Consider the following 12,985-nt stretch of genomic DNA (forward strand, 5'->3'; position numbering starts at 1 on the left):
AAGGGTTACTTTTAATGTTCAGAAAATTAGAAACAAAATACATGAACTAGAAGGACCAATATTGGTCCAGGTCTATGATATTGTAGTAGTTACGGAGTCATGGCTAAATAAGGCTGCCGGAGGAGAATTCCATATTAGTTGCTATAAATGTTTAAGGAAAGATAGACAAGGAAGGAAATGGGGAGAGATGGCACTATATGTTAAAAATAATTTAGAAGAAGTGAATGTCAGAATCACTGTGGGTTAAGCTAATAATGACAAAGCATCTAAGTACATGTATATTTACATTTAAGCAAAGTTCAATTGCCAATATTAATTAATAATTTTTAAGTTTTTTTTAAATTTAAGGTTTTTTTTCTAAGCTTTGTTTCAGATAGGTGCATTACAGAAAAAATAAACAATATGACAGCTTGTAATTCTAAAAAGGATTTTATTTTCATTTATGCTGCATGTATTATGGATACATATTTTTATACATAGTGTGCATTTTAAGGATTTTTTTATTTTAGCATTTTTATGGTCACTGAACAATAAGTCTACTGTACAGAATTTCATTAAGGAAAAATAAACAATTAACACCTGTGGTATATAGTTTAATTATAAAAAAAACAAAGGTAACACTTTAAAATGGAACATAAGGCTTCTAGTTATGCAGGAGCTTAGTGTAAAACATTTTAAAAGGATAAAAAAAAATTAAAAATCGGTATCGGAATTGGCCAATCAAGTAACATGAAAATGGTGATCAGTGTCGGCCTTAAAAAAACTTTGAGTGCAGTAGAAAAATCTGCCCATTTTATAAATGATTATCCAAACTAACCTTTAGAAATGATCAAAACGCTGATCGCAGAAGTGATGTGCAAAATGCATACAAGGTTCAGAAGTATTGCAGCATAGCCTGTCTGGGGATACCAAAATTAGTGTGAGGTAAAAAGAAAGTTACTGGTTTGCTTAAGGTTAGTGGAAAACCTGTGTGATAGAAATGACAATTTGATCTTCTGTTGATGGTTAAGTAAGTGTTTTAAAGATGATAATTTCTTTGTGTATGGCTTTATATGTTAACTGTGTACAATAAGTGAGCCTATTCCTTTAATTACATTGCCCAGAGTAATGGGCGGCTCATCCTGATTGGTGAGGTGATGCAAACAGCAACATAGGACAGAAAGTGGTGATGGGCAATATAATTCTACTGAGTCAGTTCCTTTGAACTACCCTTTTCAGTTAATCTGTTCTTTTGATTCATTTGATTGGTTCATTTACAGTCTTGCCTGTTTTATATGGAAAGTCTGATGTGATTTTCATATACAAGTGTATGTTTGTGTGTACATGAATAATATAATTGTTTATTTTTTATAGTTATATATACATACATACAGTATATATGGTGTGTGTGTGTGTGTATATATATATATATATATATATATATATATATACTATATATACAGTATATACTGTATATATATTTATACAGTTAGTTATTATTTTAGAGGATAATTCAGATGCCATTGTCCTTTTTCCATACATAAAGCATGAAACACATTTAAGATGCATAATCAAAATAAAGCGTTTGTGCACGTGAATTGGTCCTTATGGTTCTCTGAAAAGAGTTGTTTAAAGAACGAATCTTTCACAAATTGCCCATCACTAATGGGAAGAACCGCTGGCTTGTGCCATGTTTCCTTGACAGTAAATGCGGCAGTGGTTGTTTGAATGAGTGAGGGAGTAAGTAAAACCCCATACTTTTATTGGTTTGAGAGAGGCAAATACGTACATGCTATCAAAATCTCTATGAGTAGTGGGGCAGTTAACAAGCATTTTGATGGATAAGAGATCCACCCGTATGCACAATTAAACAGTAAACATTTGTTGTTTGTTAAAAGACATGTTTCAGTCCGAAAACTATAGGTAAATACATTATACTGGTATCTAATGAAAACATCAAAATGATTAATTATACTATAATAGGATTTTGGCTACACTACCCATTCTTAAGAAGTAGTATTTTGTCACATCCTGTAAAATTGACGCAAAACTGTTCTTTGCAAGTAATACTAGACAATAACTTGATTTCAGTTTTTTTTTTTTTTTTGACATTGTTTCCCATACATTCATCTTTGCACATTCTAGTTCTTGATGCCAGTACACATATATGATTATACCAAATCTATCACCCCTTTAGCATTTTCTATTGGTTGGGTTAGAGATGATCACAAGTCTTTGATCACAATATTTGCTTAAAGTTGGCTTTCATTTCTGAACTTTTTTAGCATTATCTTTATTTTTTTTTTCCATTTTCTTAGCCAGATTTTAATTTTATAATTTTTTTACTGATATGAGGATTTTTTTTAATGTATGCTTACCTACAATTTCATCAGTGAAAAAGGTCTACATATGTTAGCTTTGGAGGTTATCCGTCAGTCTGTCATTCAAGAATAACAAAGTTCTCAAAATATTTCTTCAGTGTACAGTATATTCATAAGTTATGTATTTAGCTTGGATGAAAACCTGGAAATACAACATCTACAAAAAGTTTTATTCTAGATGAATTACACTCTCACTCTGTCAAATTCTTACTTACTAAAGCATGTGCCCTCTATTCTAAGCTCTTATTTCACGTAAATTAGAAAATATTTATAGAATTATTCCTAGATGGATTTAAATAAAATAATTTTTTCTTAGGTGTTAGTCTGTGTACTTTTGGTGAGTGTCTCATTTCCCTTTTTCCTTTATTTGTGTCAGTTTCAGCCAGAATGTAATACTTAAAAGATTTTCATTAATTTTCTGGTTTAACATCTACTGGACATTTTATGTAGACTTTTGATTCTGAACCCTTTTTGTTTCAGGAACCTAAAAATAAAGACATAAGTGAATGCTTTGACAGTGGGATTGATGGTTTCACTGCTGACACCAGTTCACCTTCCCAAGTCTCCAACTCTGTTTGGTCACCGAGCCCTGGCTCTAACTTCACTCCACGCAGCGAGTCTAGCAATGCCATTTATAACAGTGATGCTCTGAGACAGAATATTTATGAGAACTTCATGCGAGAGCTAGAAATAGGCTGCTCCAAGGATCATGTGGAGCCCTCAAGTGAGCCAGAGGAGACCAGCAGTGATTCCCTGGGGTCATTGGAACAGCTCGACCTTCTGTTTGAGAAAGAACAGGGTGTTGTTCGCAAAGCAGGATGGCTCTTTTTCAAACCCCTCATCACCCTTCAGAAAGAAAAGAAGCTTGAGCTGGCAGCAAGGAGAAAATGGAAACAATACTGGGTGACGCTGAAAGGTAATTGAGAGTAAATTACTTCAACTTTAATCACATGAATGGAAAAGAATATGAGTGATTTGTATGTTAGTTTTACATCACTTAGATTTAGGATGGCCTTATTAGCAAAATTATCATTTTACTTGTGTTTTCTTCCCAATAAACTGAGAAGCACATTGGTAAAACAGATTTAACAAGCAATCATCTGTAATCAGAAAGTATTCAAAGGTAAATAGTGTGATAGGTTATGTTATAATCTTTTCATAAAATCATACATATCAGTTTAAATTAGACAGTGTACCTGTCTAGTTTCTTGAATACAGCTTTAGTGGTTGTAGAACTAGTTGGCTAGATTGGACCCCAACCCCCTTCCTCAGCAGCAGTGTCCAGTTTCTTTGGGGGAGGTTTAGGTACTCCCAGACCTAAAATATGCTTCTGGCCATCCTCCTTGTGGAATTCAACAAGGGCAAATCCTCATTATTTACCCAGACCACAACTTACCAGTAGAGTGACTGGTAAATCAAAATCTTTATCCAAAGATCTGTCCTGGTTCTTCTCTCCAGTACATCATGTGCAGTACTGCTGCCATTTTACTGATATATGGGTCAGCCTAATGATGCTTTCTACTCTGACTTGCGAACAAGACAGTGATACTTCAATTCCTCCACTTGACATCACTGTTTCTTCTTTACTGTTGTCACAAAAATGACCAAAAGACATTGCGAAGGTTTGGGGCAGCCACCTGTATAATTGTTCCCGGCTGCAAAACTGATTAATGAGCAAAGACATGTTCATTCAACTGAGTCCAAAACAGAACTGATTCTCTTCAGGCAATATGGCGGCTTTAAAGGCCAGCGAAGGAAGTGATGTCATCAACACCGGAACCGGAAGTGACGTCATTGGCTGCCCCAGAGCCGGGCGGGATTTCCCTAGAATGGTCTGCAAAAGATCGAGAGGGAAAATTAGTGCACTTCGCCACCCCCTGGTCTGGCATGGAATCACATGTATTCAAGCCCTTTAGTTGTCTCCAAAACACACGTGTGTGACACTGCGTAGAATAAGCTCTTACACTCCAGGAGAGGTCCTTGCCCACATATTTAGAGGTATTCATTTTTATCCAAACTCTGCTACTGCTGTTTCCATTGTACAAAGGAGGTCACAATCAGTTGTATACCAAAAGGATAACAACCTTCATAAAACTAGGAAAAATACAATACATTGTAAGTCTAGGTCATACTTTGATGGTCTGTCTGTGATGATTTTGAATAATACAGGGAACAAAGTGTAAGCTTTGATTTATTCAGAGAAGTTCAACATTATGCTCAGTGTGAGCAATAATTGAATGATGTTGTATCATCTGATCTGATGCCGTGTGTTTTGGACAGCCAGGGTAAGAAAGGTGTTTAGCTGTCAGTTGTTCGTTACTTGGTTGTAAGCCGTGTCAGAAAAAGGTTTTGCTGAACAGATTTTGATAAATTAAATATGGTTATAGAAGATGTATTGAGAACAGCTCTCATCCCCCAAATAGCCCATTCTGTATCTTAGAGGACATTCAGTGACTCAGAGTCTGAATGGACCTTCTGTAGTGTAAGGAGCTGTTGTCAGCAAATAGATTTGCATTGGTAAGAGCTCAACACATTTACAGACAACAATTTTGAAAGAGGTTTTTGATGATAAAAAAAATGACATTTTGGAATTCATCAGGTTAGTTTCCAAATGTGACTAAAAGGTATCAGCTGGGCAGAAACGTGGCATTTGTGACAATAGCCAAAGCAAAAGACCACATATAGGAGGGTTTCCAAGGTCATGGAAAAGAATGATTTTCAGCCAGCCTCAGAGAGAGTCATCGATTGATTCAGGATGGCAGCCTGACTGCCCTTAAACTTTTATTTTGTGCAGTAATTACTCGCATAGTATGTGGCTTAGTGCATATCATAACAGCTTAGTTGGATTAAAAATACATACAGTGTAAGTGAATCAGTGTTTAAAAGTCTTGAGTGATCTCCATTGTTTGTCCATCCATCCATTATTAAACCCTCTATATATCCAAACTACAGGGTCACGGGGGGTCTGCTGGAGCCAATCCCAGCCAACACAGGGTGCAAGGCAGGAAACAAACCCTGGGCAGGGAGCCAGTCCACCGCAGGGCTCCGTTGTTTGTTTTACACTAAAGGTTGCATGGATATTTGGAGTTTATGACACATGCACCCTTCATTAATTGTTGTGAATTTCCCACTGGGGATTACTAAAGTATCTTATCTATCTGTCTATCTGTCTATCTATCTTATCTATCTATCTATCTATCTATCTATCTATCTATCTATCTATCTATCTATCTATCTATCTATCTATCTATCTATCTATCTATCTATCTATGAAACAGTCAAACTGAATAAATAACCGCGCTTATACAGCACTGCCTGAATATTTGTAATATGCCATATTTACTATTTAATGTAACTACTTCAGTTAGAGATAATAGCAGATACTGCAACTTTTGTACAATTGTGTACAATTCCTACATATAAACACTAACATAGATTCATTTCTCAACAGAGGCATAATACTTTTTGTGTGGTAGTGCATTTCATTGGAGAATAATTTTCAAAATGTTAACTTTTAGATTAATTGACTCAAAATAGGATTTACCACTGTGGTTGAAGCCGATCTGATTGTTTAGTAGTTCAACCTTAAAAAAAAAAAAAAGAAAGAAAACTAAGATTTTGAAGGCTGAGCTCTTTGACAGAAAGTTCTTGTACTGTTTTGAAATACATTTTATAAGCTCCTACTGTACCAGCCTGCAGCTGGCAAAACGTGAATCACTAAGCACTGTGTTTTCTGAATACAGCCTTCAGACATGCTGAGTAATAACTTCCATGGTGTTACAGATCTTTCCACATAGTTTTATATTTGTACAATCCAAAAATGTAAGCATTGAGCAATAAAGGCCATCAGGTAATAATCTGAAATCCTGTTCCAAGTGTTATGACTCTAATTCACATCAAATTTCCATTTTGTAAGAGTCATGGTGGTAACAGACTGAGTAGGTCTTTGCAGGTCAGGTGAAAGAGAAACAGGAAACCTTTCATAGTGTCTTGTGTCCCACCCAGTTTCCCATCCTGGTATGAGAAACACCCTATGGAAACCACCTCATCTAGCTCCTCTCACTCTGTAGTAGCACTGCTGATGTACTCCGTGATCATCATGGACTATTTAGTTCCACTATCCCATCGTGGGTACTGAGTCTTGCAACTTAATAGAGAAATGTCATTTGATTACTTTCCACAAGCAGTGAGTAGATGTGAGAATACTGCTGCATCAGTCTGTTAGTCATTCTCGTAAGCTCATCCATCTTAACTTGAGGTACTGTCATCTTCATCTTAAGACTTCCTACTAACCTAATTCATCAAACCATGCATTTCTGAGAGACACTGATTCTCATCCAAAACATTTTAAGTTTATTGAAGTTGATGTGTTAATGAAGTAGGCCTTGCATATATACCTTGATAATCATGCCCATTAAAATCATAATCAGAGAGAAAAATGAGGTCCATCTTTGCTCCAAGAAATCTAAGGGTTCTTGAGACATAAGACTTTTTCAGTTTTTTAAAATGCATAGACATCATTGAGGAACCCATGTGGCCCCTGAAATATATGTGCAAGAACTGAAGGTTGTTTCACAGTTTTATAGTCTGGAAGGAACCTATATTGTCCCCCACCATACAGAGTTTAATTTTGTGCCAGAGAGGTTTCCTGAATAACAGTGATGAGCAACCCCGTATTTAGACACAACCCCCCCTCCCCCCCACCCCCCCAAAAACCTCAGGCCTCTGAGTGAAAAAGCTGCTTTTAACATGGGTACCCTGTAGTTTAATGCTGCACGTTCAGCATGCTGAGACTATTGTTTATTCGAGTTGGGGTCTCCCTTGATCATTTCGATACATAGAGACTTGATCGTTGCATCATGCTGCTTGGGGTTGGATTGGTGCAATTGAAAGAGTCAATAGCTTTAAATTTCTTGGAGTAGCCATTACTGATGATTGAAAGTAGGAATAATGTCTGCTTGGTACCCTCAGGACACCTGAACGGCTTCTTTAGATATTCTAGTTAGTGCCACATTGTTGATGTACAGTACGGTGTTGCTATACAGTAGACACTCTACAGGATTTGCATCATACTGTCACAGCAGTTTTTCTTGCAATCTTTTAGAATTGCAGTACAGTATTTGTCATGAAAGTTTTACGAGTTAACAAAGCACAAAGAACAGAATAATTTCACTGAAATCAGTGTAGATCATTCAGTCTGTCAGGCTGTATGGTTAGCTAACAGCTGACTTGTCCTAATGTAGTATCCAGATCCTCCTTAAGAGATGTCAAGCATCGTCTCCCAACTAAATGACGTGGTAGTTTGATGCAGATCTTATTGTCAATTTTTGAGTGGTTTCTGACTTCTCGCTCAAAAGCAATTCTTATTGTTTCTGCCTTTTCTGTTTAGGCTGCACACTCTTGTTTTATGAAACCTATGGAAGGAATTCTATGGAGGAAGACTTTCTGCCACGTTATGCTCTGTTTGCAGAAGACAGCATTGTGCAGTCTGTGCCTGAACATCCAAAGAAAGAGAATGTTTTCTGCCTCAGCAATACATTTGGAGATGTCTACCTCTTCCAGGTAAGAATATATTGGCTTAGATGCTGGAGCCTATCCCAGCAAGCATAGGGTGCAAGGCAGGAAGAAACCCTGGACAGGGCGACAGTCCATCACGAGGTGAACACACCAACCACACACACACACACACCCACCAACTACATACTAGGGCCAATTTAGTATTGCCAGTCCACATGATTTGCGTGTCTTTGGACTGTGGGAGGACACAAGAGTACTTGGAGGAAACCCACGCTTACACAGGGAGAACTCCCTGAAGGGAGGGCCAGAACACAAACCCTGGTCTCCTTGCTGTGAGGCTGTAGCACTACCACTTTGCCACTGTGCCCCCTCATCAGTATGTCACAAGTATAAATATTGTTTAAAAAATCAGAGACATTTCTAACAATACTGGCAATTTAACATAGATTGTGAAAATGATTGACATTAAGTCCCATTGCAAAAAACCATTATACTCATTTAGTCAAGCAGCAGTCTTAAGATAGTAGTAAATTTAGCAGGACAGCTAAGTCCAGAAAAGTATCTTAAAAGGTTGTCCTGTTTTATAGAGTGAAAGGATTTTCTCATTTTAGTGAAACCTATGTGTAGTTTTTGCTGATCTGTAGTTTTGTAGATGCATTCCTGACACCAAAGGTGACTCCAGGGTGAAAGTAAATACTTTTAGTAGTTAAAATTACAATGAATTTAGAGCTAATGCAAAGATGAGTTAGAGATAAAAGGAAATAGGTGAGGGGGAAAGAATGTGAAGTTATTAAGAAGCAGGATAGCGGTCCCTATATTTAGGGAGTTTGAACTTGCTGTTTTGGCCTGATGATGGGACCTGTTAGTAGTTCTTCTCTAAAAAAATTTCTTAAGATTCTTAACCTAATTTTTGATTTTTGACAGTCGGGAAAGAGATCTCTTTACCTGCAAATATGCTTAACTTGTGTTTGACAGGCAACAAGCCAAACTGACCTGGAAAATTGGGTCACAGCTATTCATTCAGCCAGTGCATCCTTGTTTGCTAAAAAGCATGGTAAGGAAGATACTGTTCGGCTACTCCGAAATCAAACAAAGAGTTTCATCCAGAAGATCGATATGGACAGCAAGATGAAAAAAATGGCAGAAATTCAGCTTTCTATTGTCAGTGATCCAAAGAACAGAAAGGCCATAGAAAATCAGGTGAGAAAGTTGTTACAGTTTGTTTTCTTTAAAGTGTTTTTTTTTTTTTTTTTTTTTTTTCATTATGGGTTTCCAAAGGCTTCTTAGTCATTATTGATTTCTTTTATCACTGAGCTTTTCCCACTTCTGTGTAAGTCTGTTTCCCTCTTTTCTCTTTGTCAGCGTGAATGAATGTCATGCCTGAATGTGTTTTTGTATATTTTGAGAAACTGTGTGGTTGCCATGTGTCATTTAAATACAGTGACTTTTTCATGATTATGTTTCTACTTTTTCTAATTTTGGGTATCTGTTTTTCTCTAGAGTTGGAAGATAATCAAGACTTTTTTTCTTTCCTATTCCCCTATCTTTTTGATTATTGCAGCAGAGTCACTTTATCTTTTAACTTTATCCCAGTCGGATCACTTTATCTTTGTCCTACTGAGTTTCTGACCTGTGACCCCTCTCATTCTTGCCACTCTTTTGTAGTGTCTCTTCTTTTCACAACCCTTCTTTCTCCTTCTTCTTTCCCCATTTCAAGAATACTTCTGTCACATTGACCTCTTGATTTTATAATTGCATTTTTTTAATAACAAGCCCACATTTCTGTATTTTTGAATTAATGAAAATCACATATCTGGCGACATGCACTGACACACTACCATCATTAAGCAACATTTTAGGGTATAACCAATATAATGGTAAATGATATTTAATTATGTATTGTGGGAAATGATATTCCCTCTGTAGTATCTGTCATAAAATCAGAATTATCAGCAAAGAAAACTACAGGGCAGAGTTACATTATTGTTTCTTGATGAGATCCTGGGTTGGTGGTGGAACTGTATTGCTAATTGTGGTGTTTCTTACAGATAGGAAAAACAATCTTGCAAATGTGTATTCCAGATGTTTTTTGGGAAAAGATTTTCTCTTCTCAAGCATGTGATAAATATGGAGTGTCATTAATGGGGTCAGGAATTTGCATTAATTTGAATTTACAGTAAGCTTTTTAGGTGACTTTTTAAATTCTTAATGAAAGGGCCTCTTGTATAAATCAATGTGTGTTTACTGGTTAATGTTACTGGGCCCTAGTAGTGTACCAAATTATATATATTTTAGTACTTTTTATACCATTTGTTTTCTCTTCATGTAATGATGTTTGCTGTTATTGTAGTGACATATATCTGTTAAAGAAACACATTGAAAAAATGTTATTAAAAAAAAAAAAAAAAGTTATCAATTCAGGGGTTATCATGTACAGCTGCGTGCCACAGACTGTTTGTTTTTCCATATAGTCTGGTTTCTTCCAATAGTCTTAAGAACATGTGAATGTCAAATCCGTTTCCTTTAGTGAAGCAGTGTCATCCAAGTACAGTCCTGCTCTTTGAATTGACAAGAGTTTCATTAAGTGTAGATAATGGGTTTCATTAAAAAAATAAGATATCTTAAGCAAAAAATACCTGCTTTTTCAATTTGTTTTTCATGTACTTTTCAAAATGGTGTTTTACCTTTATTCATATTATTATATTCTTAACAAAATATGACTGCTCCTTTATTCATGCAAGAAAAAACTTGATAGCCACATGAATACTGATAAGAAATAGTTTTTGCAGATTTGTGGTTTCATTTTCTCAGCGATTCCATGTTGATGTTTTTTATTTATTTCTTTTTTTTCACTTGGCATTCATTTATTTAGACTTTGGTGTGCAAAACCTGATAAAGGAATGAATGAACACATACACCATGTCCACTTTGTTTATTTAAAAGCATTTCACATCTTTTTATTTTGGAATTGTGTACTGGGTGGGGGCCATGCTTAATATCACAACCATCATTCCATCCATCCTGCGAAGAGTTAGATGCCAAGCTTTAATCCACATGCCCTAAAAAAGCTTTGATGTTTTTGCCGTGAAATCAATAACCTACAGGTCTGTTTGAAGTCGTCTCCCGGCTCACTGTTTCTGGAACTTTGCAAATTAAATGGTACCATTTCAGTTGAAGACAATTAGCCTTAAATTTTTTTAACCCCTACTTCAATGTTAGTAACACTCCATTGAAGTCGGTGACTTAGTTATCCAGATGGATATGATATTAAGGGAGAATATTAGCTCTTCTTTTAGAGGTCTGTTAGGTTGCTTGCATTTTGCTACTGCTTCTGTGTATTAAATCCTTTGAGTTTTTCAATTCATTGAGCCATATTTCTCCGACTCTGTCTCTCTCTCATGATATATCACTCTGTCTTTATTTTTGGAAGACCACCTTATAAAATTAATTGTCTGGGAAAGAAGCACTGTTTCACCTGCTGTTGTGTATCTTCTTATAATTAGTGACTATGTTTCAATTTTCATATTTGTCTGCTTTGCTTCAAAGTAAATTCTCCTTGATAAGGTCAGTGATAAAATAGGATGTTGCAAAGACTTGTCTCAGGGGTAGGCAAACTTGGTTTTGGTGGTCTGCAATGGCTGCAGGTTTTGGTCCAACCCAGTTGCTTAATTAGAAACCAGTGATTGCCAATCTCAGACCTTATTTAATTTTAGAGAAAGTTAGCCTGCAATGTAATGTTCTAGTGTAGTAGATTTTTTTTCCTTCCCAGGGAAATCATCCAAGTGATCTGAAGCCTAAAACGGATAATTTTCAGTCTGTCACATTTTTCTCCTAAGTATTTTATTAAACCAAATAGCAGATGATGAATCCACACAGGTGTAAATGGAAACATGTTAAATGGAGAAATGCTGGCTTATTTGTTATTTGCATCTTATTGCTAATAAAGATCCATTAAAAACAGCTGTTAAAGACTGAAATAAGCAATTAAGGTTGGGCACTTTAACAAGGAAGACCACTAAAATGAAGCAGAATAGTGTCAATTGAGCAATAAGTGCTTCATTAGCAATAATTGACTTCTCATTAAGAAACTGGGTTGGAACAAAAACTTGCAGCCACTGCGGCTCTCCAGGACCGACTTTGTCTAACCCTGATTTATGTGATCACCCTGGAAAGTAATTTTATGAACCAGCATTGGGGTGTAAGACCAATCAGTTTCTAATTACAGTACGTAACCAACAGGAGGATAAAGTCATTTTGAGTTTGCTCCTGTTTTATGCAGCCAGGCCACACATGCCAGAATAAAAACCTCTTTTTCTCCTAAACTAAACAGTTTCTAACAGATCTTTCTATTCACCCCATCCCACTTATAAAAATGATCTCTAAAATTCTACCTACTGTAGTTTACACGTTTTGCTTATAGTGCTACTTGAAATTTCCTGGTGTCGTTTTATTGATAATTCTCCTAGTTTATACTGAGGCAGTGTAGAACCTACCCAGTCAATATTTTAAAGCAGTGGATCACACAGTGTTTAGCTCTGCTGCCTCACTGCTCTCTACTTATGTGAGAATCATGGCCTGTTTGAACATTCTTTAGATGTCTGCAAGGGCTTTTTCTTCAAGTACACTGGATTCTGATCCACATTCTAAACATGTGCGTGTTTGGTTAATTAGCTATTCTAAACTGGCCCTATTTGAGTAAGTGTACCTGGTGATGTGTAAGGCTGATTCATATTTGTGCTAGAAACTTGAGATATTTCAGCTGTTGTATCCCTGAACCTGATTAAATAGTTTCAGTGATGGATTGAGGAAACATAAACCTGTGAGCTGTAAATAAATATACCACATATTTAAATATGTAAATAATTGTTTCTCCCCCCCCCCCCCAAATTATTTGCTAAATAAAATGTTAGTTGTGATTGTTTACTGTTAAAAAATATGTTGTTTTGGTTACATATATTAGTTTATTAAAGCAAATTAGATACCTTTTGTAGTGCTCCATTATACATGTTTGTATGACACTGACACAGGTAGCTTTTACTGCACTCATTTTCTGTGTCATACAGTCACTTGAGGATTGTATTACATATTTTTTAAAAATTTCCTGCAGA

The 12,985-nt window shown here is 36.1% G+C and overlaps 1 protein-coding gene across 4 annotated transcripts in view; it reads left to right on the forward strand.

The window, feature by feature from the left end:
* tiam2a (TIAM Rac1 associated GEF 2a) overlaps positions 1 to 12,985 on the forward strand; it is a 324,201-nt gene that overhangs the window by 193,762 nt on the left and 117,454 nt on the right. For all 4 annotated transcript variants that reach the window (XM_051925155.1, XM_051925156.1, XM_028797416.2 and 1 more), the window contains 3 exons: positions 2,841 to 3,276; positions 7,750 to 7,922; positions 8,853 to 9,077. In XM_051925155.1, coding sequence (XP_051781115.1) covers positions 2,841 to 3,276; positions 7,750 to 7,922; positions 8,853 to 9,077 — 834 coding nt within the window. The remainder of the gene's footprint in view (positions 1 to 2,840; positions 3,277 to 7,749; positions 7,923 to 8,852; positions 9,078 to 12,985) is intronic.

This window comes from Erpetoichthys calabaricus, chromosome 3 (assembly GCF_900747795.2).
Source record: "Erpetoichthys calabaricus chromosome 3, fErpCal1.3, whole genome shotgun sequence".
In the NCBI taxonomy this organism is placed as follows: Eukaryota; Metazoa; Chordata; class Cladistia; order Polypteriformes; family Polypteridae; genus Erpetoichthys; species Erpetoichthys calabaricus.